The 24,601-nt window shown below is 54.0% G+C and overlaps 11 protein-coding genes across 11 annotated transcripts; 6 read left to right on the forward strand and 5 right to left on the reverse strand.

The window, feature by feature from the left end:
• Window positions 1–130: 130 nt before the first annotated feature.
• Window positions 131–1,233, reverse strand: LTR77_010479 (uncharacterized protein; the record flags this gene model as incomplete). The annotated part of the gene is made up of 5 exons (XM_064807698.1): window positions 131–292; window positions 367–742; window positions 797–858; window positions 967–1,076; window positions 1,140–1,233. The coding sequence occupies 5 exons, from the start codon at window positions 1,231–1,233 to the stop codon at window positions 131–133; spliced, it is 804 nt and encodes a 267-aa protein (XP_064654207.1).
• A 539-nt stretch (window positions 1,234–1,772) lies between these two features.
• On the forward strand, window positions 1,773–2,250 carry LTR77_010480 (uncharacterized protein; the record flags this gene model as incomplete). The annotated part of the gene is made up of 2 exons (XM_064807699.1): window positions 1,773–2,107; window positions 2,166–2,250. The coding sequence occupies 2 exons, from the start codon at window positions 1,773–1,775 to the stop codon at window positions 2,248–2,250; spliced, it is 420 nt and encodes a 139-aa protein (XP_064654208.1).
• Window positions 2,251–2,325: 75 nt separating this feature from the next.
• LTR77_010481 (uncharacterized protein) lies at window positions 2,326–3,659 on the reverse strand (the record flags this gene model as incomplete). The annotated part of the gene is made up of 9 exons (XM_064807700.1): window positions 2,326–2,406; window positions 2,466–2,477; window positions 2,546–2,642; window positions 2,702–2,933; window positions 2,992–3,145; window positions 3,221–3,241; window positions 3,297–3,491; window positions 3,546–3,560; window positions 3,615–3,659. The coding sequence occupies 9 exons, from the start codon at window positions 3,657–3,659 to the stop codon at window positions 2,326–2,328; spliced, it is 852 nt and encodes a 283-aa protein (XP_064654209.1).
• A 247-nt stretch (window positions 3,660–3,906) lies between these two features.
• Window positions 3,907–5,403, reverse strand: LTR77_010482 (uncharacterized protein; the record flags this gene model as incomplete). The annotated part of the gene is made up of 1 exon (XM_064807701.1): window positions 3,907–5,403. One exon carries the CDS (start codon window positions 5,401–5,403, stop codon window positions 3,907–3,909), a length of 1,497 nt encoding a protein of 498 aa, XP_064654210.1.
• A 279-nt stretch (window positions 5,404–5,682) lies between these two features.
• Window positions 5,683–7,345, forward strand: LTR77_010483 (uncharacterized protein; the record flags this gene model as incomplete). The annotated part of the gene is given in 4 exon segments (XM_064807702.1): window positions 5,683–6,032; window positions 6,094–6,130; window positions 6,199–6,799; window positions 6,819–7,345. The coding sequence occupies 4 exon segments, from the start codon at window positions 5,683–5,685 to the stop codon at window positions 7,343–7,345; spliced, it is 1,515 nt and encodes a 504-aa protein (XP_064654211.1).
• A 449-nt stretch (window positions 7,346–7,794) lies between these two features.
• LTR77_010484 (uncharacterized protein) lies at window positions 7,795–9,326 on the reverse strand (the record flags this gene model as incomplete). The annotated part of the gene is made up of 4 exons (XM_064807703.1): window positions 7,795–8,127; window positions 8,189–8,361; window positions 8,418–8,955; window positions 9,024–9,326. 4 exons carry the CDS (start codon window positions 9,324–9,326, stop codon window positions 7,795–7,797), a joined length of 1,347 nt encoding a protein of 448 aa, XP_064654212.1.
• Window positions 9,327–10,183: 857 nt separating this feature from the next.
• LTR77_010485 (uncharacterized protein) lies at window positions 10,184–11,742 on the forward strand (the record flags this gene model as incomplete). The annotated part of the gene is made up of 5 exons (XM_064807704.1): window positions 10,184–10,336; window positions 10,386–10,521; window positions 10,580–10,801; window positions 10,857–11,314; window positions 11,368–11,742. The coding sequence occupies 5 exons, from the start codon at window positions 10,184–10,186 to the stop codon at window positions 11,740–11,742; spliced, it is 1,344 nt and encodes a 447-aa protein (XP_064654213.1).
• A 1,353-nt stretch (window positions 11,743–13,095) lies between these two features.
• On the forward strand, window positions 13,096–14,128 carry LTR77_010486 (uncharacterized protein; the record flags this gene model as incomplete). The annotated part of the gene is made up of 4 exons (XM_064807705.1): window positions 13,096–13,220; window positions 13,281–13,671; window positions 13,737–13,913; window positions 13,982–14,128. The coding sequence occupies 4 exons, from the start codon at window positions 13,096–13,098 to the stop codon at window positions 14,126–14,128; spliced, it is 840 nt and encodes a 279-aa protein (XP_064654214.1).
• Window positions 14,129–14,200: 72 nt separating this feature from the next.
• On the forward strand, window positions 14,201–15,472 carry LTR77_010487 (uncharacterized protein; the record flags this gene model as incomplete). The annotated part of the gene is made up of 3 exons (XM_064807706.1): window positions 14,201–14,807; window positions 14,867–15,124; window positions 15,186–15,472. 3 exons carry the CDS (start codon window positions 14,201–14,203, stop codon window positions 15,470–15,472), a joined length of 1,152 nt encoding a protein of 383 aa, XP_064654215.1.
• A 378-nt stretch (window positions 15,473–15,850) lies between these two features.
• On the reverse strand, window positions 15,851–22,401 carry ATG2 (autophagy- protein 2; the record flags this gene model as incomplete). Its single annotated transcript, XM_064807707.1, has 2 exons — window positions 15,851–15,868; window positions 15,919–22,401. 2 exons carry the CDS (start codon window positions 22,399–22,401, stop codon window positions 15,851–15,853), a joined length of 6,501 nt encoding a protein of 2,166 aa, XP_064654216.1.
• Window positions 22,402–22,834: 433 nt separating this feature from the next.
• LTR77_010489 (uncharacterized protein) lies at window positions 22,835–24,577 on the forward strand (the record flags this gene model as incomplete). The annotated part of the gene is made up of 2 exons (XM_064807708.1): window positions 22,835–23,647; window positions 23,696–24,577. 2 exons carry the CDS (start codon window positions 22,835–22,837, stop codon window positions 24,575–24,577), a joined length of 1,695 nt encoding a protein of 564 aa, XP_064654217.1.
• Between the last annotated feature and the right edge of the window lie 24 nt (window positions 24,578–24,601).

The following is a 24,601-nucleotide window of genomic DNA, read 5'->3' on the forward strand; positions in this document are numbered from 1 at the left end:
ATGCTGGTGGTTTTCTTGTTGAGGGTTCCATGACAGGCACGCCGAGCTCTGGAGGGTGTTTGCCGTATCCTGTCCGGCAGCCCAGTCCCAGGATCGGCCCATGCAAACAACTTCTTTCGAAAATAGACAATCATAGCTTCGCCTTCCGTCGGGCTTTCTGCTCAACCTCGAATGCAGCAATGGCCTGCCTTGGCTCATCAGTCCGCCCTCGCTCTGCCAATCCTGCACACTCCCGTTGGTTCGCTGCCAGTAGCTCGTCTCTAATAGGCGCCATCATAAGTTCTTTTGAGAACTGTCCTTGTGTCAGTCATGTCTATCGATTGCATGTAGCCAATCAGCCCCGCCGTAAGAACGGCGTGGATTTACCTTAAGAGCACCAGGCGGCTGTGCCACGACCCGCCTCGCAATCTTCATAACATCCTCAAAGAAGTTCTCCTTCGGCAGGATCTTGCTAATTAATCCAGCGCTCTCCAACTCCTGCGGCGTCATGCGTTCGCCAGCGAGGATGAGAGACGCTGCTTTCTGGCGTCCCATGATCTTCATGAACGTTACGCTGGAGCAGCCTTCAGCACATAAGCCCCATTTCACGAAAGGCGTGAAGAAGATGGCATCTGGGACCGAATACACGAGGTCGAACAGTGCGATACTGCTAGTGCCCCATCCAGCTGCTGGGCCATTAACGGCCGCGATGGTTGTTTTTGAAGTCTTGATGAGGGTCTCGTGGATGGAGCTGGCGAGGTCGCTGTTTCTTAGTGAACACTTTCAGCAGTTTGCGGGCAGCGTCTGGTGGACGTACGACAGAGTGTCAATAGCCTCGTCAGATAATACTGGGCCGTCGGACGGTACGCCCACCAGGTCCTACAGCGTTGATGCAAAGATCAGCATTTGTCTTGAACTTTTGAGCAGGCGAAAAAGCGTCAAGGGCGCTGTGGGATGCCAGCTCTTCCGTCTCACGCGGAGGCTTACCATGCCAGAGGTGTAGAATCTCCCTACTCCTGTAAAGACGATCACCCTCACATCTGCTTCGTTGGTTGCCCATTGGAGAGCTGCAAGGACATCCTTCATTAATTGGGTACCTGTGCCGATCTTAGTTCACTTCTATCGTATGCCCGACAGTCTTTCCGGACACGATAACTTACTCAAAGCATTGGCATTCTTCGGCCTGTTGAAGCGTATGATTCCAATGCTGCCATCCATCTCCGTAAGGACAGTGTCTAGTTGAGGAGGCGCCATATTCGCCGATGCAGAAGTCGCGAAGCCCCTTGAAGCCTCTGTTGAAGTCGCTATGCGTTGTCTGCTACTGACAGTCGTATGATACGATCGAATGCTTGCTTTGTAGCAACAGCTACCGCCCTGACTGCACCGTCTGATAGGGACCCGTAGAAGAACGGAACACTTCTTCAGAAGCCCTGCTGAAGCGACTCGCAGGGACACTAGAGATAGCATGCGCTCAAATAGTGTACATTGTCAATTTAAAGAAGCCAATATACGGCCAGCCAGCGCGTTGCCCGTCCATTCAAGGAAACGGACGAGGGAGTAAAAGATGGAGCGACGAACCTCCCGAAGGAAGGAGTCCGTGCTGTCAGGGCACAAGGCACAAAGGATTCCAGCCTCGCAGATGACACCGCGCTGCTGTGCTGTAAACTGCTGGCACGCGACGCGTTGACGAAGCAAACACTCCAAAAAGTACAACGCAGCAAACAGCAAGGTACATGTACCTAGGTACGCCCCATATTCATTCTCTCGCCATCAACCACTTTCCATTGCACAACATGGCTCTCGCAATGCTATCAAATGCAGCCGCTAAAGGCGGTCTCGCGCGGATGAACTCACTCCCACAAGCGCCTCACCTCTACATCGGCGGAATTAGAGCACTGGACGACCCGGACGCATTAGATGCAGCTAACATCACTCACATCCTGTCCGTGCTCGAGTACGACGCGTGCGACTGGCCAGAGTTCTCGAAGTACCGCCGCCAGCTTATCAAGATCGAAGACTACGCATCCCAAAATATAGTCCAACATTTCTCATCCAGCAACAGCTTTCTCGACGCCGTGCAGGCAGAGGGAGGTATTGTACTGATCCACTGCTACATGGGCATTTCCAGGTCTGCGACGGTGCTTTGCGCCTATCTTATGCATAAGAGAGGCGTGACTGCACAACAGGCGCGAAGAGGACGATGATGAAGATGACGAGTCGGATGACAATTCGGACGACGAGTCGGACGGCGTGAAGGAAACGACATCGTAGAGGCAGAGCGTCAAGCGCTCCGGATTCAGATACTCTGCAGAACGTCTTCCTGGACTGTCGATCGGCCAAAGGAGCTCAGCTGTATGCATAAGGTGCAGTCTTATACTGGAAGAAAGTGTCCGCACAGTGACCAAGGATGACGGTGGCGTTCGTGCGCTGTGAGGGAGTTAGCCGACGGACAACACTGATTCGCTTTGAATTTCGAGGGGACATACCTTTGCAAGGCCCTGGAGTGACGCGATGAGGAGTCAGCACTGTCCTTGCTACATTCGAGAAGTCCTCTGCGGAAGCTCACCTTGATCATTTGATTGCTTTGGACCCAGTCATCATGGTCCCTAGCCAACCATCCTTGCGGTACGTCGCTCTCGTAATTTTCCTTGACGTGGTACTGACTGCAATAGTAGAACAGAGAATCAGTGGCCGTGTTCAGACAAAGCTCTAATGAACTTACTCAGTGGTGAAGATCCACGTCCCACTCTCCTTCAGATTCACCTGCATGATCGCAAGACCGGGTGTATGACCGGGCGAGTGTCGCAGATTAATCCCAGGCGCCAGCTCTAAGAACGATCCGTGCCAGGCTTTCCAGTTGAGGTTCATGTCCAAGTCCTTGGGTAGGTAGACCCCGATATCAGTCTTGGTAGCGACGGAGTAGAAAGCGTGCTTTATCTCCTTCTCGTGGCAGTCTACAGAAGAGGTCAGCTCCGCTTCCAACATGGTGAAGACTGTGGGCATCAGATGTACAGATCGGCACAGTGGTCCCCTTGAAGTTCTCGAGACCACCTGCATGGTCGAGGTGCAAGTGGCCCATTATTACGGCCTTGATGTCTTTGATATCATGGCCAGTCTTCTTGATTTGCTCAGTGAGCTCGTGGTCGGATGTATAATCCACCCTCGCCTAGGAAGAGAAGCCTGTCAGTGCACCAGGACAATGAACCATGTCTATTTGCAGGGAGAGCATTTCCGGACTTACGAAGATGTCATTCAACGGCGCCTATTCCAAACAATAGATCAGCCTCTATCGACGATCCCAAAGAAGGACTACTCACCCCCCAAACCTCTGGATAGTTTTCGCCGCCACCAGTCTCGAAGAGCAACAAACCCTCAGTCGGATGCTCGATCAAGACCGAAATGATAACACCCTTTCGTCGAGTAACGCCGGGGTTGGGATTGGAAGCAGTCGAAGTACCACCGCCTCTCATGAACCAGCCCTCGTCTGCTTCGATGTTACCGCAGTGGAGGAGCTTTCGAGATCAGCGTTGTGCGAGACGGTGGATTGGGAAGATGTGGATGCATACCCATAGTTTGGTGCCCTGTTGCGATTAGCAGTGTGTTTGTTCATGGCACATCGATGGCAGGGATCTTACTTGTGGGGCTTGATTGACGACGTCGAGGCCAAATGGTGTTGACATTGTGACTGTTGTTCAATTCTCTTGCGATTGAGATACTGGGGGAGAGAGATATTTTATTGTAGTCTGTCTTTGTCGTTCATCTTCCTTGTGCCCGCAGTTCCGTGGAGGAGGTGCGGGGATGCTTCATCATCATTAAAACTGTAAGATACCTTGAGGTAGCAGTTCGGCAAAGCTTTACGAATAGAAGTTATTGTGACATTGCGATGGACATTGTTTCGATTAGATATTGTGCACTGATGGTGGGAGTCTAGAGAGACTGCCTTGACTTCGCGAATCGCAAAGCAAATGTCATCACCCAGCTCGCAAGAATACTAACAATCAGAATCCCGATCATAACCCAGTTGGAGCCCAGAAACACCGGGCTGCTGTTCTCGTCCGATGGCCAGCCCGAGAACAAGGCGTAATTTGTCAGAATGCTGCCGCAATTGCCCAGACCGGACACTGCAGCGGCAGCGGCTGCTACACCAACCTCACCATGTCGGGCCTGAAAGATCTCGGCCGTCCAGGTCATGGTGATAGGAACCGTCGGACCCAGCCCAAAGCCAACGATGAGAAGTCCAACATATCGACCCCAGTGCGCAGACATGGTGTCACCGGCGTAGGTCGCTACAAGCAAACCCACTATCTGCAGCGCAGTAGGCACCGTGAAGAAGAGCGCTCTATGCTTGTGAAAGTGGTCACTGATCGGCGTAACCGTCAATATGCCGATGAGATCGCAAATCCAGATCGGTGCATACAGCAAGCTCAACGTCACGCCGCTGAACGAAGGGTTGATGGCGCTCAAAATCACCGTGCCATAGCTTTGCACTCCGTTGCCGACACCGACTACGCCGAAATACATGATGATCAGCGGCCATAGTCGCCAGTCTAGCAGGACTTTCCAGAGATCCTTCAAAGTCCAGGTTGAGTTGTGGTATGCTTGGCTGAGGTCTTTATAGTGGAGTGTGGCATCTTCTCCAGTCAGAGCAGGTTTTGTTGTGGGAAGCCAAGAAGTCCATTTGCTGCGGTGTCGAGTTTCGCCTGGTGGTAGTGGACGGTCTGGAAGCCACCAAATGAGGGTAAAGCCAATCACAAGAGTGACGAGGCCCCAGATGAGGAACATCCACTGGAAGCCCACGAGACCACCATCGCCGTCCATCTTCTGGAACCCGGCACTGACCAAGCCAACCACTGCAGCAGAGACTTGCGATGCGGTGAAATAGTAGCCCACCCGTTTCGCCATGCGCTGTGGCGGGTAAAATAATGTGAGGAAGAGCGACATGCCCGGCCACATGCCTGCCTCCACAGCACCCAGCAACAGTCTCAGGACATAGAAGCTGGCGGCACTTTTCATGCCCACCATCGCAGTGCCGATGATCCCCACGCTGATGACGATTCTAGCCAGCCAGATGGACGGAGAGAGCTTGCTCATAGCCAGGTTTGACGGTATCTCCAGGACGACGTAGCTAGCATAGAACAAGGCTAAGCCAGTTGAGACCTGACGAGATGTGATGTTTAGGTAAGTCGACAGGTCGTGGCCTTCGAATGTGTTCATGGTTTGTGCCAGGCCCACGGTTGATCTGACAGCCGAGCACAGGAAGTAAAGGACCCAGAAGGGTGGGATGATGCGGCGATCGAGGCGATGGTAGATCTTCCGCATTCGTGCGACCTCGTCCTGTGAGAGTTCCTCATCATGGTATGCGTTACGGTTGTTGACTTCGGGGCTGTCAAAGTGTGCCTTTATGGCTGGCTGTTGCTGGTCCATCTTGGCCTATATCCCCAGGCGGTTGGATTGCCTCCTGTACAAGAGCGACCAAGAGTTGGCGATAGTTGATGATGCATGATTTCAAGAGGTGAGAGGAGTGAGTAAAATATATTCTTCAATGGGTCCAAATTATGACGAGCCTCAACGACGTTGCGCCGCGATTGCGCGAAGTCCAATTTAGGCTTTATTTGCTCTAGTGTATCGCGCCATTAAAGCTTGGCTCCACTCCCATTCACCCTGTGTCAACCACACGCATCTGCCGCGGTCCACCGACCCACAATGTCAAAGTCTGGACACGATGCCGACGTCGAGCTCAGGACCTCCGAAGATGCTGCTGAATTCCTCGAAATTGACCCCCTGCACGGCGGAGACGGCGACGACGCTGTCGGTGGAGTCGAGGCTTTTGCGGCAGAGTACCATCTCACTGACGAGCTAGACGTGTTGTGGAAGGCGGCGATACTACTCCAACATGGTGGTGGTGTAGATGACGATGCCGACGTTGACGGGCTTGCGGTCGCAGACTTGGCCGCATGGCGGCGCGAACGTAGTCACAAATGGCATCAGCCGAAGATGCTGTACTTTGTAATGTTCTGCTGCTCGCTAGGTGCGGTAGAGCAGGGATTCGGGCAGTGAGTACAATCACTCTCATGTCCCGCGCTCCTACAGTCACGCTCGTCTAACGTAAGACAGGACCAGCATGAACGGCGCGAACCTGTTCGTAAAGGAGGTAGGAGAGGCGGAACATCGTTGCTTGTTTCCGCACCACTGACACCTTCTCCTTGTTCTTCGGAGTAGGCACTACATGTCGATCCTGCCCAGCTCGGCCTCATCAACTGTGGTCTGTTCCTCGCCCAGTCACTAATTGGCTCATGGATGGCTCAACCGGTCAATGACCGCATTGGCCCTCGGGGAGCAATCTTTGTGGCGACGTTGCTCTGCTTTATTGGTAACGCCTCGTCAGCGCTCAGTGGATCATGGCCCGTCCTTCTCGTCGCTCGCGTCGTACTGGGCATTGGACTCGGACTAAACGCAAGTACTGTTGCGGTCCTGGCCGGCGAGTCTGCACCAGCATCGATTCGAGGCGGGCTTGGGGTGAGCTGGCAGATGTTCACGGCTTTCGGCATCTTTCTCGGTTGTCTCGCTAATGCCCTGCTCAATGGTCATGCCGCGGACGTGGTATGGCGGCTGCAGCTGGCTGCGCCTGCCATTCCGACCGTACCGTTGCTCGTGCTCATCTTCGTCTGTCCAGAATCACCGTCTTGGTACATCAATCGCGCGCACTATGGTAAAGCCTTTGCTGCTCTCACGAAGTTACGCAACACCAAGCTTCAGGCGGCCTGTGAGCTGTACGCACACTATGTTGCTAAGCGGGAGCAGACGAAGGTCTCCGCAGATGGTAAGCTTTCTTTTCACAGGCGAACATGCATTGTGGGCCTTGATCAGATGCAGTGACATTGCTGACCCAATCCAAGAGTCTGAGCCTGCCACCTTTGCTTCAAAGTTGGCCTCGCTTCTCACAGTGCCGAGGAATAGACACGCCGTCTATGCCTCATACATCGTCATGATCACTCAACAACTCTGCGGCATCAACATCATTGCATTCTACTCCTCGACCATATTCTTGAGTTCTGGCTTCCCAGCTGCTGCAGCTCTTTGGGCCTCCGTCGTCTTCGGTATCGTCAACTTTTTAGGCGCATTCCCAGCCATCTGGACCATGGACGCCTTTGGACGCCGGAGACTTCTGCTGTGGACATTGCCACCGATGGCAGTAACGATGGCTCTCGCCAGCCTGACTTTTGGGCTCTCGCACGGCAAGGCACAGCTGGTCCTACTGGCAGGTCTGATCTACCTCTTCTGCGCCTTGTACAGCCCAGGAGTTGGCCTGGTCCCTGTTGCCTACTCCGCTGAAGTCTACCCCCCAACGTCCGCGAGGTGGGCATGAGCCTTGCAATATCTACAGCCAACCTTTGGGCCACGGTTCTCAGTCTTACTTTCCCGATGCTCTTGGCCGGACTTGGAAGGCAGGGCAGTTTTGCCCTGTACGCTGCGCTGAATGTCGTGGCTTGGATCCTCTGCTGGCTATTCGTTCGGGAGACGAAAGGTATTGAGCTGGAGAGGATGGATGCTGTGTTCGAGTCCTCTGCGTCAGAATTTGCTGGCGAAGTGTGGGTTAAGAGACCTGGGTTTTTGCTGAATGGATCATGGCCACGTGGGGGCTGGCACAAGATCCAATAGGCTGATCGTGGGGAACTGTAACATCGCCGGCTCGAGTTGTTGGCCGCTATGGCAGACAGGTGCAAAAACTTATGGTATGTATTTTAATTACACTGCCAGCTCGCAGGCCTCTCTTTATCTACATGACACCCATACTGAGGCTTTCCCCGAGGCTTACTACAGCGCCCTCAAGGATTGTTGCGCTCCGGGAAACTCATTTTCCAAAGCCGCCAACAGCGGCTTACCACCCATGGTTAGGTCCCTCCACTCCGGGCAGCTCAGACTGAGTAACGGGGTCGCCAGCGAGTTCTTGATGAGCTCGAGGGGCTCTGCTAACGTTGAGTACAGGTTGTTTAGATAATTCGGCGACGCCAGCTTGACGACTTCCAACGCGAAGCACATGAGACTGTTGTCTTCCAGGAGCTGGTCGGCGTTCAGCACACCTCCTAGCACGTCGTCCATGTCGACGCCGGTGAAGGAGTCGGTGCTGCCGGTATTTCCACCGATGTTCTGCGCGCGTGTCAGCTCAAGAGGAATGCTCTCAGCGGAGCTGGAAGCTCTGAATACTTACACCAAGCTCAGGATACTTTGAAACCAATTGGACCGTGTCAAGGTTCAGCTGGGTGAGGCCGTAGTCCACCGGGTTACGATACCAGTTCGACGGAATCCGCTCCCAGCCTTCTTTGTACCGCATATTCGAGCCGTCTCCGCGCACGCCGAAGAAGCTCTTCAGGGTGTCATGCGCTACAACCATCAGCCTTCAGCTCACTTCGTTCCGGCGAGAATCATAATCAGCTTACTCAAAACACCCTCCGAGCTACCCTGATCATAGCTGGCAAACAACCTGGTGATGAATAGATACCCGGCATTTCTTGCAACCATCCCTGTAAACGGCCCGTAATAGAAGTACGGATTCGTCTCCACAGAATCATGGAACCGCTTCGAGGCCCATTTGGCCATTACGTCGAAATTGAAATTTTGTCGCGCGGGCACAGAGTCGTATAGCTCCTGGAAACGGGACATATTCATGGTCCAGGCGTTGCCGGTGAGGTAGAGGTCGTTTCGGGTGGGAGAGGAATCGGCTTCGATGAAGTTGTGGGAGTAGTCTATGCCTTGGGGAGTTCCGAGAACGCCTTGCAGGTTCCCAAGGGCATTGGAGACCGCTGTGTCGTTGCCGCCAATGGAGAAGGACGGGTCGAGGGAGATGGAGTTGCCGGTCCAAACGACGCCCATTACTCCAAGGGCGAGCGCGAGATCGAGACTCATTCCGTACACTCGATTGATGGCAGGAACGACTTCGAGGAGGGAGACGATGCCATCACGACTGATGTATCCATGCTGCAGAACACAAAGGCGGAGGGTCAGTGAGAGCCAGACTTCGGACATGCTTCGTTGATTAGACCTACGTTCGCGAGGGCATTGAGTCCTGGGCATGGCCCACGCTGATCAGTCTCGGTAGGTGGATGGAACGCATGAACACCATGCACATTGATGGGCTTCGAGGTGTCGAGCGGGCCAAGTGCGTTCAAAGTCGACTGCAGCTTCTGTGCAATACCCTCCACGACATCGGATCCGGCGTTGAGCAGTCCACCCAGTAGTCCACCAAGTAATCCATCCTGACCGGCGCTGATTTCCTGGATGTGGTGTGCCGGAAATGCAATGCTCGCTGCAATCAGGAAAGCAGGTACAAAGAACGAACGTACTCGCATGACAGAGAATGCGGCCGAATGAGTGAATGGAGTTGGTGTCGCTACGAGCGGCAGTTCACACGATGCCGGAGAATATCTACCTGGTTCGTCTCTACAACATACGGGCACTACGCACTCTGCCATCGATGCAGCACGCCTATAACAATCATCCGTCGATCCGTCGATCGTACTCTTTCCACTCAACCGAGCGAACGGAACCAGCATCGTCAGTGGCCTAGTTGTGCTAACATTGACTACAAGGGACCCTTGGAGATGTGCCTGAAACCAGCTCCAGACTACTGCAGGACCCCTGCACACTAAGAAACGATCCCTGTGACAGCTCTTTAACCACCAGACCCACCAGACTACCAACGGCTGTCCAACGGCTATCCAACACCAGCACCCCCCGACTACATACGATCCTTCAGTTCCGACTCAATGGCTGTCTCACTCATCGGTGAACACTCCGTCACTTTCAGACTCGAGCTCACCGCGGAGCCGGGGGGCCCCATCCGCTGTCTCAGGTCTGCTTGACGAGTTGTCAGCTCTTTTAACCATCTCAATCGAGAAATTGCCGACAAACGGCCCCAGACTGACAATGTCAGCTAAGGCCAGAATGCGAAAGCCACGCGAGTCACTCACCATCGGATGCATCCGAAAATATTGGTTGGTGGAGCACGCAGGGCACCGCAGTGAGAGAAAGGTGGAGGTTGGTTTCTGCTGTCTTTGCTTGGAGGTCAAGGAAGGTTGAGGGCAGTTGTATTGAGTACGTCGCCCCCTCCACCAGGCCGTTGTCCTTCAAACTTTGTCGCCCATCGCGGCCAGCAGACCGGAGTGGTTCTTGACTGGCTTCAGCAACACCACGACGTTGGATCACCATGAAGTCTGTTATGCGAATGACAATATGGTGTGCCGTGCTTACGGCAAGTCATCCCACGCTCGCGGCGGAAGCCCTCAGTCCCGAGCAACAGGAACAGCAGGCCGCTATGAAAGCCGCCGAGGCTTTGCTCAAAAGCATGCCAACGTGTGGAGTGAGTGGATAGGGCCGATGGTATCTTGCTATGGACTGACCTTACGCAGCGTGAATGCCTGTTACAATCGATTGCTGCGTCGCCATGCCGGGTCGACGATCTTGCATGCAGCTGCTCGAACAACACAATCACCGCGGAAGTGGAAGCATGCGTTGCGGCGAGTTGCACGATAAGAGAGTCGCTCAGTCAGTATCATGCCCGACCTATGCTGTCTCGATGCTCGTTTCACTGACTCTTTTATAGCGACGAAGAACACAACAGAAACACTATGTCAGCGACCAATCCGTGACCGTACCCAAACGGTTTCCTACACCGGGGCCATTGGCGGTGTTCTTGCCGTACTTGCCTACATCTTGCGAATGATCTCAAGAACACCATGGTTTGGTGGCTCGCCTGGATTGGACGACGTTGTGATGACCGTTGCTGTTCTCGAGGTCATTCCGTTGTCCGTTTTGTCTGTTGTTTGTAAGTCCCTTCTCACAAAGGCTGTCTTACGATAGACGTTTAACAAGGCGCATAGTGGCCGATCTGGGACTCGGAAAAGACATATGGACGCTGCCTTTCGAGAACATCACCCACATTCTGAAGATCTACTACTTCGATGAAGATCTCTACCTCACGTCGCTTCCTCTCGTCAAGGTCTCCATGCTGCTCTTCTACCTCCGCGTCTTCCCGCAATCTTGGTTTCGCATTTCGGCGTACATCACAATGGCCTGTTGCGTTGGCTATGCGATCGCTTTCCTCCTGGTGTCGGTCTTTCAGTGCAGACCTATACACCTTGCTTGGGAGCATTGGGACAGGGAACATCCTGGAAGCTGCAATAACATCAATGCTCAAGTGTGGGCCTCTGCTGGCTTGAATATTGTTCTCGACATCGTGGTACTTTCTCTGCCTATTCCGCTAGTAAGACAACTGGCGTTGAACCGGCGGAAGAAGATGCTTCTGTTCAGCATGTTCGGGATTGGCTTCATTGTCACGGTCAGCTCTTCCCCAGCAAAAACCGCTTCTCCGATTGCTCTAATTACTTGCAGGCCATCAGCATCATCCGTATGCAAGTCCTTGTTCAATTCGGCGCAACCTCGAACTTCACATGGACCTACACCTCAGTCGGATATTGGTCAACAATCGAGACGGATTTGGCTATCATCTGCGCCTGCATGCCTGCTCTACGAGCACTTCTCCGACATATCTTTCCAAAGGCAATGGGCGACAGCACGCGCGGGCTCTCGCCCGGGCCGCCCACTCCAGGACAGAGTGGCTTGTCTTATTCTCGACAGTCGCGCGGGTCGAAGGGATCACGGGATGTTTTCAAGGATGATAAGAACTTCTATCCGCTTGTGGAGGTGAATACTGAGGTCGATATGCAGTGGGATAGGCAGCGGCCGGTTGATAATTGGCCATTGTAGGCCTGCTGGAGACCCACAGGCCAGGTTAACTCGCTCAAGTGTTGAAAGAGCAGGACGAATGGATACCCAAGCGAAAACGTTTGTTAACATCGTGACTCGCTGAGCAATAGTTTACATGACCTTCAAACCGCCGTGTTCACCAGGTTTTCGTCGCTCTGTCCGTACACATACAACCGTTTGCCGCTGTGTTGTCTCCGTACCTTCGTACCGCACGGAGCCCTACTGTCTCACCATGATGTATGAGTCGAGCCCTTACTCAATCGCCTTCCCTTTTGGTACTATTACCGCTCGGTTGGGAAAAGAGACCCAGCTCCATGGTTGTGAGACAATCTAATTGGCACTACTGCAGACCCCAGCGCCACCGTTGCTCCCCCGGATCCTAACGGTCGGAGATGCTTGACTTGAGCACCGGCCAGGATCGACGTCCGAGACACGCCAGGAGGGCCCTGCTTCAATGAGTCAAGCGAGCCCCCGTCCTTCTCCTGCTCCTTGCACCGGGATCAACGATCGACACACTGCCGACAGCGTGCTGTGCTCTTCCGGGAATCAAGACCTCTGAGGCCACGAAGAGAGCCCTTGCTGGCAATGTTACGCGGGAAGCTCCAAGGCAGTCCAGGCCAGAGACTTGGGGGACCTTTCGCCCGCATACGAGCAGCATATCAATACAAAACGTAAGACAGACCAGAGGGTTGCCGTATCGCAAGTAGGCTGCCTTACTGCCTACAGACTACCTCTGGAAGGATGCTCGAGACCTCGGCCATGACCTCGAATGGCAGTCGCGGAACGAGCGTGGTCCATAGGCAACAAGGGCAGACCAGCTCACGACAGTGACCTCCACTTCGGAGAACCCATCATTATCTCAACGACAACGTAGCCTCGCACTGCGCGCAAAGAATTGACTACGAGATGCAGGTCGAAGCGCCGAACTACTGTAGCAGCAACACTACAGCAATCCCCCATGTCTTGGTCTGTCCTCACGTCTGGAGCTAGTTTCTGTTCGCTTCATCTCGTTTAGGAGATCGGCCCTACAGTATGGGCGGCAGGCGGTCATCATCACTTCAGCGTCTCCTTTGGGCGACGCCGGATGGTCCCAGGCTTACATTGGCTTCAACTACTGACTCCGACATCTATGTATTAGGTGAGGATGCTTTCTTCACAGTACTGATGCGTTCTTGAATGCCAGAAAGAGGCACAGCTTGTCTCACACCATAGGCATCATTCCATTCTTTTCGGCCTGAAGGCATTCCACTCATTACACACACGGATAATGCTCTTGAAAAACTGCCTTGGCCTCTTCGGGCTTTTGACGCTGACAAGTACAGCAGTAATGTAAGTTGAAGCATACATAATTGGATGCAGCAAAAGCTTACGATATTAAGCAATGAGAAGGAACGTCGGGCTCCTCAAGGCGAGACCATCGTTCACGGCTATGACAGCAGTGTCAAGTATGACTATGTGGTTGTTGGGTCGGGACCTGGGTGAGCACTTCTCCTCAATTTTACTACTCAGACCAGAATTGCTGACGTCGGAGCCTTCAGTGGCGGTCCTCTTGCATCCAGGCTCGCGCTTGCGGGCCACAAGGTCCTCCTAATAGATGCTGGCACCGACGAAGGCAACGAGATCACGACCGAAGTCCCTGCTCTCATGCTGCAGTCCACCGAGTATGAACCACAGTCCTGGAGCTACTACGTCCAGCACTACTCCGACCTCGAACAACAGAAGCGAGACTCGAAGATGACCTACCGACAGTCGGACGGCAGCCTATACGTTGGCCTCAGCCCACCGTCTGGAGCTGAGCCGCTGGGGATCTGGTACCCTAGAGCAGGGACTTTGGGAGGGTGTTCTGCGCACAATGCTATGATTTCATTGTATCCCTTTGACTCAGACTGGTCCAACCTCCAAAGTCTGACAGGTGATGAGTCCTGGGAGGTATGCCAATGACTTTTTGGGGTTCTCCTGCGATAGAAGTGTGCGTTGCTAATCTTTTTTTGTAGCCGTCCAACATGAGAAAGTACTTTGAGAAGCTGGAAAAGTGCGAATATCTTCCAAACACAGCGGTCGGACATGGCTTCAATGGATGGTACAAGACCAGTCTTACGAGCTTGAGCCTTGTTGTTGAAGATCAGAAGCTGTTGAGTCTCATTCTGTCGGCAGCCACAGCTATGGGAAAGGTTGGTATTTTACGAGCAACTTCAGCTATCAAAGATTAAACGCCGTAACTGACGAAAATGTCGGGCAGAGCATTCTCACATCCATCATCACGACCGTGACTGGTCTTGCAGGCGTCTTAATCAAAGACCTCAACTCAGGCCTGCCGGGCCGGGACAGAATCGAGGGCCTCTACCAAGGTGGGCGTGAAAACCTTGGATTTGGAGAAACGGGCTGATCCAGAGCGTGCGTAGTACCCATCGCAGTTGATGCTGAGACTCTCAAGCGAAATGGACCTCGCGACTTCATCATGTCCGTTGCCAACGCAGAGAACTCAGACGGCAGCCGAAGATACCATCTCGACGTTGCGCTCAAGACCTTTGTGACCAAGATCCGCTTCGACAGGAGCAAAAAAGGCACACCGAGAGCTATCGGGGTCGACTTCTTGCAGGGCCAAAGCTTGTATGCCGCCGATTCTCGTTACGATGGTGGGAAGCCTGCTAGGAAAGGTGCTGTTAATGCGGCAAAGGAGGTTATCATCTCTGGCGGCACCTTCGAGACGCCGAAATCGCTGAAGTTGTCTGGCATTGGTCCAGCCAAGGAGCTGCGGAGTCACGGTATCAAGGTCGTAAAAGACCTACCTGGTGTCGGGACGAACCTGCAGGACAGGTACGAAGTCGGCGTAGTCGCAGACAACCCAACCGACTTCTTCATCACGAAGGATTGCACTTTTGGTTACCAAACGCCCGATCCCTGCCTTGAGAAATGGCAGAATGGCTTGACGGTATTGGAGAAAGGCACTTATGCGACAAACGGCATTGCCATCGCCATCACGAAAAAGTCTTCCACCGCTGGCTCAGACGAGTCTTCAGATGATCCAGATCTCCTGATCTCTGGAGCACCGGCCTACTTCAAAGGTTTGTCATCAAGCATCAGATCTGTGTGGAATGATCTTTGCTGACACGGAGAACCGCAGGATACTTCCCAGGCTACTCCTATGACGCCTTGAAGGACGCGAAGCATTGGACCTGGATCATACTCAAGGCTCGCTCCCGCAACACTGCTGGGAAGGTCACGCTAGCTTCCACGGACCCTCGCCAACGGCCTTCCATCGAGTTCAACAGCTTTGGCGATCCGAGCGCATCGCCGCAAGTCGGCGATAGTGATGATCTGCAAGCGATCTACGAGGCTGTTCAGTTGTCCCGAAAGATGTACGACGTCCAGGTTCCCTTGGGTACGTTGACAGAATTGCATCTATGCACCATGTCACTCCTTAATTGACTGATTCGACGCAGATGGCAAATTCTCCGAAGTGTGGCCCGGCACCAACGTATCGACCGAAGCGGAGGTCAAACAGTTCATCAAAGACGAGGCATGGGGCCACCACGCCTCGTGTACCTGCTCGATTGGCGCAGACGACGATCCGATGGCCGTGCTGGACAGTAACTTCAAAGTACGAGGAGTAGAAGGGCTCAGAGTGGTCGATGCCAGCGTGTTCCCAAAGATTCCTGGCTACTATATTGCTGTGCCGATCTACATGATCAGTGAGAAAGCGGCAGAAGTCATCATCAATGGGTCTTGAGGAAGCCAAGTAATCCGAAACTCAAACATCTTGTGTACATACCACCATCATTGACCCGACCATACTTTTCAAAGTTGAGATGCAGACAGAGATCGTGACTGTCGTCCAATAGAAAGACAAGAAAGTGAAGATGTTGGCCGGATTCCAGCCATGTCATATCTGAGCATGGGCGAAGTAGGCTCTTGGTGAGTACTCGGTTTCACAGCTACGTGCAACACTGTTTCAGTGCTTGCTGCTAGTGCCTTGCCTTGCATCCGACCTCTAACCTCTGCGTGCGCGTGCTTGTTGCGTTGTTCATGGAGCTTAAGATCGCATGAAAGACATCGATTCGTTGGGTCACTGGACCCAATGCTTGATCCCGGAGTGAAAGGTGAAATCTCAACGCCTCTTGTATTTCTGTGAAGAGTCAGCCAGTAAAACCGTACCAGAGACCGAAAATTACTCACATCATCGACCCTACGGACATTGTCACGATCGATAGCGTTCCCAATACCCATCAAAGCCGTTCCCACCGCACGTGAAGTGCCGATGATGGGTCGCAAAATGACCGTCGGAGCATGCCTGGCGACCACGCCAGCAGCAGAACCTGGGCCCGCACTCTCCAAGACCTCGCCTTGGACAGCAATCAATGCATCTCGTGCGGTCAACAAGTCATGCTCCAGGTATCTTCTGGCCGACCGCAGGCCTCCAAAAACGCTCAAAGGCTGATTGGCGTACGCAGAGATCGCTCGGCGTTCGGGCTCTTCGTCTTCGTCGTCCGCTTCGTGCCAACCTTGCTCCGAAGGTGAACGTCGCGCCGAACCCGGGCGTCCAGATGGAGATGACGGAGGCGGCGCAAGCAAGCCTTCAGCGCCTTGCAGAAGGTTCTGAGTGCCAATGGCAACTTTGGCTCCCAGACGAGCGAGCTCGGAAGCAGTAGTCTTGCCAAAGTGAAAGGCGCCTTTCTGTATGCTTCGTACGATGCGCCCATCTTTCTTGTACTCGCGAACAGGTATCGCGACGACATCTCGAACACCAGTACCGATATTGACCAGACTTCTGACCGGCGCCAGACCGGCCAAGACCGTGGGAAGCTGGTTGCGCTTGACGTCCGGCATCCAGATGTCGTTCAAAGTCTTGTGCAATGGCTCAAAGCCCTTGATGCCATAGATGATGGCATGCTTGAGACGGATGTCGGCGGCGTCAAGGATGATGAAGTTCATGAACTCGTTTGTATGTCCGGACCGTAGGCCAGCATAGTCGACCTTCTTTGGCTTATAGTCCAGGCGCATGTCCACAGTATCAACTTCGAGGCGCTGGATGAACGGTTGGTCTCCCGAAGAGTCACTCGGAGGCGCGTTCTCATCCTTGAATTCGAAGAATCGAGTGATAAAGTCGAGAGCATCTTGGTCAACATGGAGTCGGAGAGGCAGTACGGAGACGTGCATGGCAAGCTCTGATGCGGCAAAGCTTTCCAGCGTTCGCAGATTCAACAGATTGATATGAAGCATGGGCTTTGACATCTCCCGTCCGTGCTGGCCAAGCTCCAAAGACGTCAAGAACTTACGCCAAGTCGATGTTGGCACGTTGTCGAATATCTCAGCGTCCCGTATCCGGACATCAACTGAGCTCACGAGATCCGCCCGCTCAGGTGGGAAAACGAGCACATCAGCTGAGACGCCCTTCAGCTCGAAGGCAGCCTTGTGCGCTCTGCTTCTCTCCAGCTTCAATCGTCGACGTGGCCTCGTGCGGCCCGAAGCTGAATATGTCGACGGCCGTGACATGCCAGACATCGGTACGCTTTCTGTCTCGCTGGCCATGTCGTCAATGTGGCGGTTGATCTGCCGCCGTAGCTCTTGGGCATCTTGATTGCTCGGGACGCCAATGTAGATGGAGTTGAACAAGAAGTCACCGATGACAGACTCCTCTTCCTCATTCTGCATCTGAGACTGGCGCCGTTTAGACCGGCGCTGCTCCGCTCGCTGTTCGACCTGTTCGACCGCTTCCGTAATGCCATCGCGCGTCCGCTGCCAATCATATCCGTCGTAGATGTTCCAGATTGCATGCACATCTCTTACACGCAGCCTGAAAGGAAGGATGCTTTCCGACGAGGCAGACGGCGGTCTCCTGCCGCTAGTTGCTGGTGTATGGAATCTGTGTTTCGTTCCAAGCACAGACTGGTCCCCACCAAGAGCATCAAACCCAAGGTCTTCGATCTCATAAAGCCCAAGGTCGATGTTGTCTTCTGCGATGGTAGACTTGCACTGCTTGCTGAGTTCCCGGATCAAAGCTGCGTCGCTGAGCGGTGCGTCACTCGGAGACAACGTCATCTCGAAAGGATCATCTTCCAACAAGCTCTCAGCAGTTTCTGGGAAATGCTCAGGATCGTTCTCGTCTTCAGGCCTGCCAACACCTCCGAGCATACCGCTGACTGGCCCGTAAAGACTGGATGCCATCTCAGACTCAGCAAGTAGACCATCGTCTTCTTCTTCGCCGAAAGGTGGCATGTCGTACATCATGTCCGTCTCGTCCTCAGGTTCCTCTTCCATATCGAACAAGGTATGTGCAGGCTGCTGTGGCTTGGAGTAAGCGTCGCCGGAGAAGGAAGCCATCATGTCTTCAATCGGAAGGGGTTCGGTTAGATACTTTGGCTGCTTGCTTGGAGGTGTGGGAGGCGACAGGCCACCCATTGTCGCCATGAGAGTCTGTGTCGAGTCTGCGCAGGTTTCTAACAGCAGCAAGTCACTCTTGACATCGACGTCGACAGAGCTAGCATTGCTGCCTTTGTTACTGACCACACAAGCTGCGATCTGCGCCGACATCATCGAACCAACGGACACATAGCCTTGTCTCGATAGAGCAGATGTTAGCTGCGTCTTGACCGCCGTGTTACTCGGCGCACTTCGAGGGTGGATGGTCGCATCGCTGTCGTCCGCAGTGGCGCAATCTGCAAGGAACAATCCGACTTTGCGAAGTTCAAGTGCAGCTTTGAAGGTCTCTTCGGGCGGTACCGTGGCCGCAAACTTGGCATCGCTCAGCACCAGCAAGGCCTTTGACGACAGGTGTTGAGGAGAAAGGCCTACGGCTGACTCGTGCACTAATACGTCCAGCTTGACAGCCTTCTTCGCGGTTCTAGATCGATCGATGTCGTCTGCAGGCTCTCTGCTTCCAGACTGTACGAGATCGGCAACAGACTTTGCGAGTTCCGAAACGACCTCCTCAGGTCCAGTCTGAACATCCATACCAGTGAGTTGAAGAAGCACCGGCACGCTATACTCGACCGCAAGGTTGAACAGCTTGACCTTCGCTATCGGCTCAGCTTCATCGCCGAGCATTCTGAACATAGCCATCGGAAGATTGTCGACACCTTGTGATGAGACAAGCGGATGAACCAGCTCGACCTCTCCAGCCTGAGACGCTTGGACTGTACCGATCGATAAGGCCAGTAAAGCTGGAAGACCAACTTGTGCGCAGTGCAGATCTGCGAGCCCTACATGGAGCATTCCAAAGCGGTCATTCACGGGTATTCTGGCTTCACAGTCTTTGACACGGAGCAAGGCCAACACACCAGGTCGATCGTCCTCAGGCAGGTACTTCGCCACAGCGGAGAGCCTGCTGAGCTCGGCGCCCAGGCTCGTCAGTGTGTCGAAACAAGCTAAATCAGTGCACTTGACTTTGACACCACCAACGGCGACTCGCGCAACTGCAGCCTTCCTCCGCTGGCGAAGCAGAGTATCAAGAAGAATGTCATCGTCGGTGTCGTACTTGTCCTTGGACGGTGTCAACAGCGAGAGCAGACGCTCGAGGTCCTTGTCTTCAGGTGAGAGAAGATACTCCAACCGCAGAGTGTTCAGATCAGCAGTGAGCGGCGCAGCTTCACTGTCTTGCGTATATGGCCCAGACGCCTGAATCTGCTCCACAGTGGCCTTGATACCAGTCTCACGATAGACTGCTTTCACTGTTGACGTACGCAAAGCCAGATTGCATGTGCTGCCTTGCAAACTTGCAAGAAGACCTCCAATGCGAGCGTTGACCTTCAACTCAGGCCCACGCTTAGTCGACTCTGCCTGCCCTTCGAAGCGGACCCCTTTGGCGGCCTTTCGCGGAGATGGTGGAGAGCTGCCAAAGCCGCTGTCAGATAGCATAGAGTTGCCGAGCTCCAGAACGCCGCTGAGGCCCCCAAAGCCCTCGAAAGCTCCGTCAATGACAGGTAAGTCCAACAAGACCTTGAGGGGTAGCGTCTCGATTGCAAGCTCGGTTATCGGCCGTCCCGCTACCGTCTGCTTGTGGCCAATCGTGACAGCGACATCTGGAGTTGTGTCACTCAGGACGATCGAGCTGTTCTGATATAGACTGCTGTCAAACGAGAGCAGACAGCTCGGGCCAACAAAGGCTTTCACAGTGCCTGCGCGGACTTCGGTCTCCCCGGGGCTAGCCGTAAAGTCGATCGCATTGCATGACAACGTTACTGCGCCGTCGACGTTGTTGTCGCGATCTTCGTTAGGCCGGATAGAGCCGTTCAGTGAACCTTTGAGGGCGACTGAAAGTTGAGAAACTGACAAGTTCAGGGGCATTTGACCAGGCTGAGCGTCTGGATCGCGCTCGGTCGCTGTGTTCGGCTTCCGAGAGCCATTATTGTCCAGGGCAGTCTGAAGTATAGTTATGAGCCGATATAGTAGCCTGCCACATGGGACATCTATCTGGCAGTTGACCGAGCCAATCTCGATGCCCACGGCCGAAGCGATCGGTGACGGTGGCCTTGGCTCTTCATGTCTTGCGATCCGCACCGAGCTGTCCAGCTGTCCTCGTGAGGAGGCCATCTGCGAGTAAGCGGAGAACGTCCCAGGCATGTCGTGGGCCATTGAACTCCTGAATATGGTGTCTGGTTGTGTAGCCTGCTGCTCTATCTCCTCGCCAGACGTGTTGGTTTGGGGAATAAGCAAGGCAATAGCATCAATGTAAGCAAGTTGTTTCGCTGTACGCCGAGCAATAGGCGGCGACCCATCTACAGCTGCTTTCGAGGGCTCTGGCGAAGCAGCTCTAGGTGTCGCATTCCCGGACAGAGGTGCTTTCGGTGTAAGATAAGGCTTCTCACCATAAGCGAGGTCATCACCCCAGGCAGATGGTTGCTGTTGTGACCTCACAGGACTACCACTCGGTAATGGTTTGGCGCTTGTGGGAGGGTCATCCTCCACACCATATCGGTAGGGTAAGATCTGGCTTGGTGGACCGTCTGAATGCCACCCACCGGGAATGTGCATAGAAGGGGCCTCCGACATGGCACTCATATACATGCTCTGAGCCTCTTCATGCGAATAGATTCGAGATGCGGTGAGGTCTTCGACTGTCTTGTCCGGGGCTGACGCTTGGATCGTGGACACTGCCGCACGCAAAGGGTGATTCTCTCTTTCTGTCTGCGGAGCATCGTCTTCAACGTCTACAAGCGCTGTACTGCCTGCTTCGAGCGGCTGATAGATACTTTGCTGGCTCTCGTCCAGAGTTGGCCAAGAGCCTGGGCTGGGATGCAGGTGTCTTCGTTCACTCTGCTCCGGCATGTTCGGCCAAGAATTTGGACTTTGCAGATTTCGAGAATATGGCGAGACATTGCGACGAGTCCTCGACATATTGGGACTGACATGGCGAGATGTACTGGCTCTAGGTGTGGCTGGGCGCTCAAGCAGAAGCGAATCTGGGAGATCGTCATCAGATGTCATGGACTTCCACAAATCCTCTGCAGGTGCTGAGCTCTTGCTTCTTCGTGAACCCCAACTGATGTTGTCATCTCCAGGCTTGATGTCAAGTTCCGACTGCGAAGTGTTGGCAAGTGCTTCGTCCTCGTAGCCGTCTCCTGCATCCGCAAAGCGGTCCTCGTCAATCGTGGCGACCGAGGCCTTCATCATCTCAGGTGATCTGGGAGAAGCTCCCGATGCGTCATCTGCGTTGGTGGGCACTCCTCGCACGTCGATGCGAGAGGACTCCGCGCTCGCCGGCTCGCGCTGCGACGCTCGCATGGGTGGTGAACCTGGACCAGAACGTCGACTCAACACTGGCGAGGACGGAGAGACCAGCTCTGACAGCTCGTCGAAGGTACTTGCGTCGGAAAGTAGATCCAGTGAGATATCGCTTAGATTGACCCTACGTCTTCCATCATCGCTCGACCACGATGTGGAGGTCTCCAAGACCGCGCCTCCCACCTTCAGTTGAACAGCAATCGGTGTTGACTTGCTTCCATCTCTACCCGAGTCGGTCTCCAACGTCGCCACAACGTTTCGAACACTGACCTGCAGTCGGTCCACAATGCCTTGGAGAAATCCAGCCAAGAAGCCTGGCAAACCAACAGCACCGCCTGTACCAACCGTATCGCTGTCACTGCTCTCACTTGCAAACGACTCTTCCATTCCTCGCGAGTTGGGCGCTATTGAGGCTTCCAGCTGCCTCCTCTCTCGCGCCGGCTCGTCGAGCAGGAATGACTTTGCCAGCTGTTTAGTGGTAGGGATATACGCCTCTTCGATTTCGTCTGATCCAGCATGATGGTATGGCGGAGGCGACCGTAATCTCCTGTGGACCTTCCTGTGCTCGGGACTCCTTGCTGTAGTTGGAGACCTTTCTCTGCTGCCTCTCTTCTTCTTGATACTCTCTTGATCGACATCCTTCTCTTCCAAAATCACATTCAGCTCCACACCATCAGCCTCGGCAACGATGCTGGACTGGTAGATGTCCGCCGGCACTGTCAACCGCAGCGTCAGGATCCTGGCAGCCTCAACTCGCAGCCCAGGCGGAAGCTGAGCAAGCTTGGTGATGTGCTTGATATTGAGTCCAACGTCTTTCAACTCTACCACATTCTTCCTGCCAAATGTAATGTCTAGATTGTCCAGGTCAATAGCACGATCGTCGAGAAGGCCAGTCCGAGACAAAGCGTAGCGGAGCAGCTTCTTCTGCCACCAAGCCATGGCCGCGTTTCAATACAAATGCTGTGCGGTGTTCAGCAAACGTCGGGCGTTATCGGTGTCTTTGCGCGCGAGTTTGAGAAGCCAGGCAGGCGAGTGATCGGGCAGTGAGGATGCCCTGGTGCCTCAGGACTGCAGGTCTCGCATCCATGCTCGTCACCTCATTAGACAGACGCGGTCTGAGTATGTGTGGATCGTAGGAGACTCTCAGGAAGCCGTGTTGGGTTGAGAATCGCTAGGCTGTACAGGTAGACGTTGTTGATACATTCACGAGACGATCGGGACGAGTGACGTTGATCAACTGCTCGACATCGGAGGTCGGGAGCGTGGGGTAGCGGCTAGACAAGGGCCGTTCCGCGGCGGGGAAAACTCTAATTGGACGAAGTGAGATCTGATCGCACCTACACCTTCTGTTTCGCTCTTGTATATGACCAGTATGGCGGATCCTGACCAAAAAGCTGTCGACGATGCCGCCTGGCTGGAAGAACAAGGCGTGCCAGATCTGGCTGAACCGTTTATCGCGAAGTATCTGGACGGCCGCGATGCTTTGATAGCCCGCGAGAAGGAACAGCGTAGCGACCATGCCTTCCGCTCAACGCTCTCCCCAATGGCCGCCGAGGCATCAGCGATCGTCTCGGCCATCCGCTTCGAAGAGCATCAGACCCTCTGGAACCACGAGTACGAAGACAACCTGGCCACACAGGATGGCGTTGCGGTCTATCCCGGCATGATGTTCTCTCTCGCCAAGGAGCGCATGGAGAAGAGTAAGCTCTGGAAGATCGTGAAGCGGATGCCGAAGGGAGCTCTACTGCACTGCCATCTCGGCGCGATGGGTGACCTTGAATTCATCTTCCGTGAAGCATTGTCGACCGAGGGATTTTGCATCTCCGCAGACCGCCCCGTGACTGGCGATGCAGCGAAGGAGAAAGCGGAGTTTAGGTTCCGCTATGTACCAGAAGCGTCAAACGATGCTGTTCCTCCCTGGTCCGATGCTTATGAGCCTCGGACGTGGGTACCTGTTATCCCGGCGGCATATGCGTACCCCCATCATGGCGTGGATGGTTTCATGTCCATGCTCAAGCAACGAGTGACGATCGATCCGGAATACTCGCTACGCCACCATCTGGGGGTGAGCGAGATCTGGGCCAACTTCGCCACATCTTTCCCAATCATGGACTCGATACTCCGCTATGAGCCTATCTTCCGCAAGTTCATACGGCACATACTAACACAGCTGCACGAGGATGGTGTACGTTGGGTCGACATCCGTTCAGACTTTACTTCTACATTCACCAAGACAGGACACGAGGAACCCGAGGTGGGCCAAGAGGCCGCTATCGCGGCTATGGCAGAGGAAATTGAGTCCTTCAAGAGCTCAGAGGAGGGTAAAGGTTTCTGGGGTGCACGACTTATCTGGACTGCTCTCCGTGCCTTCCCCAGTCGATCTATCGTTGAAGATATGATGGAGTGCATCCGCCTCAAACAGCTGTATCCTGATTTGATCTGCGGCTACGATTTCGTCGGACAGGAAGAGCTAGGCCGCCCGCTGGCTGACTTGGTTCCGGAGATCTTCTGGTTCAAGAAACGGTGCATGGAGGAGGGCGTTGACATTCCCTTTTACATGCACGCTGGCGAGACTTTAGGATCCGGAGATGAAGTGGACGAGAACATTTTCGATGCGGTTTTGCTTGGTACGAGGAGGATCGGTCACGGCTTTTCGCTCTACAAGCATCCATTGCTGGTGGAGATGATCAAGGACAAGAAGATCCTCATTGAGAGCTGTCCGATCAGCAACGAGGTCTTGCGGCTGACGAGCAGTATCATGTCGCATCCTCTGCCTGCATTACTCGCCCGCGGAGTGCCCTGCTGTTTGTCGAACGACGACCCATCACTACTAGGTCAAGGAAGCAGCGGCCTAACTCACGACTTCTGGCAGGCATTGCAAGGATGGGAGAACCTAGGTCTGGAAGGGCTGGCAAGTATGGCGGAGAACAGCGTCAGATGGGCCTCGTTTGATGATTGCACCTCGAAAGAATGGCAGCAGGAGATCAAAGATGGCGCTTATGGAAAAAGTGTACGAGCAGAGCGAATGCGGGAATGGGCGAAGGAGTTCGAAGATTTCTGCGCATGGGTGGTGCAAGAATATGGTGCTGAGGTGGACATCAACACGCTGGACTGAGTTCTGACGACTCATCTTGAAGAT

The sequence above is a fragment of the Saxophila tyrrhenica genome (genome assembly GCF_035928015.1).
Source record: "Saxophila tyrrhenica strain CCFEE 5935 chromosome Unknown scaffold_23, whole genome shotgun sequence".
NCBI lineage: Eukaryota > Fungi > Ascomycota > Dothideomycetes > Mycosphaerellales > Extremaceae > Saxophila > Saxophila tyrrhenica.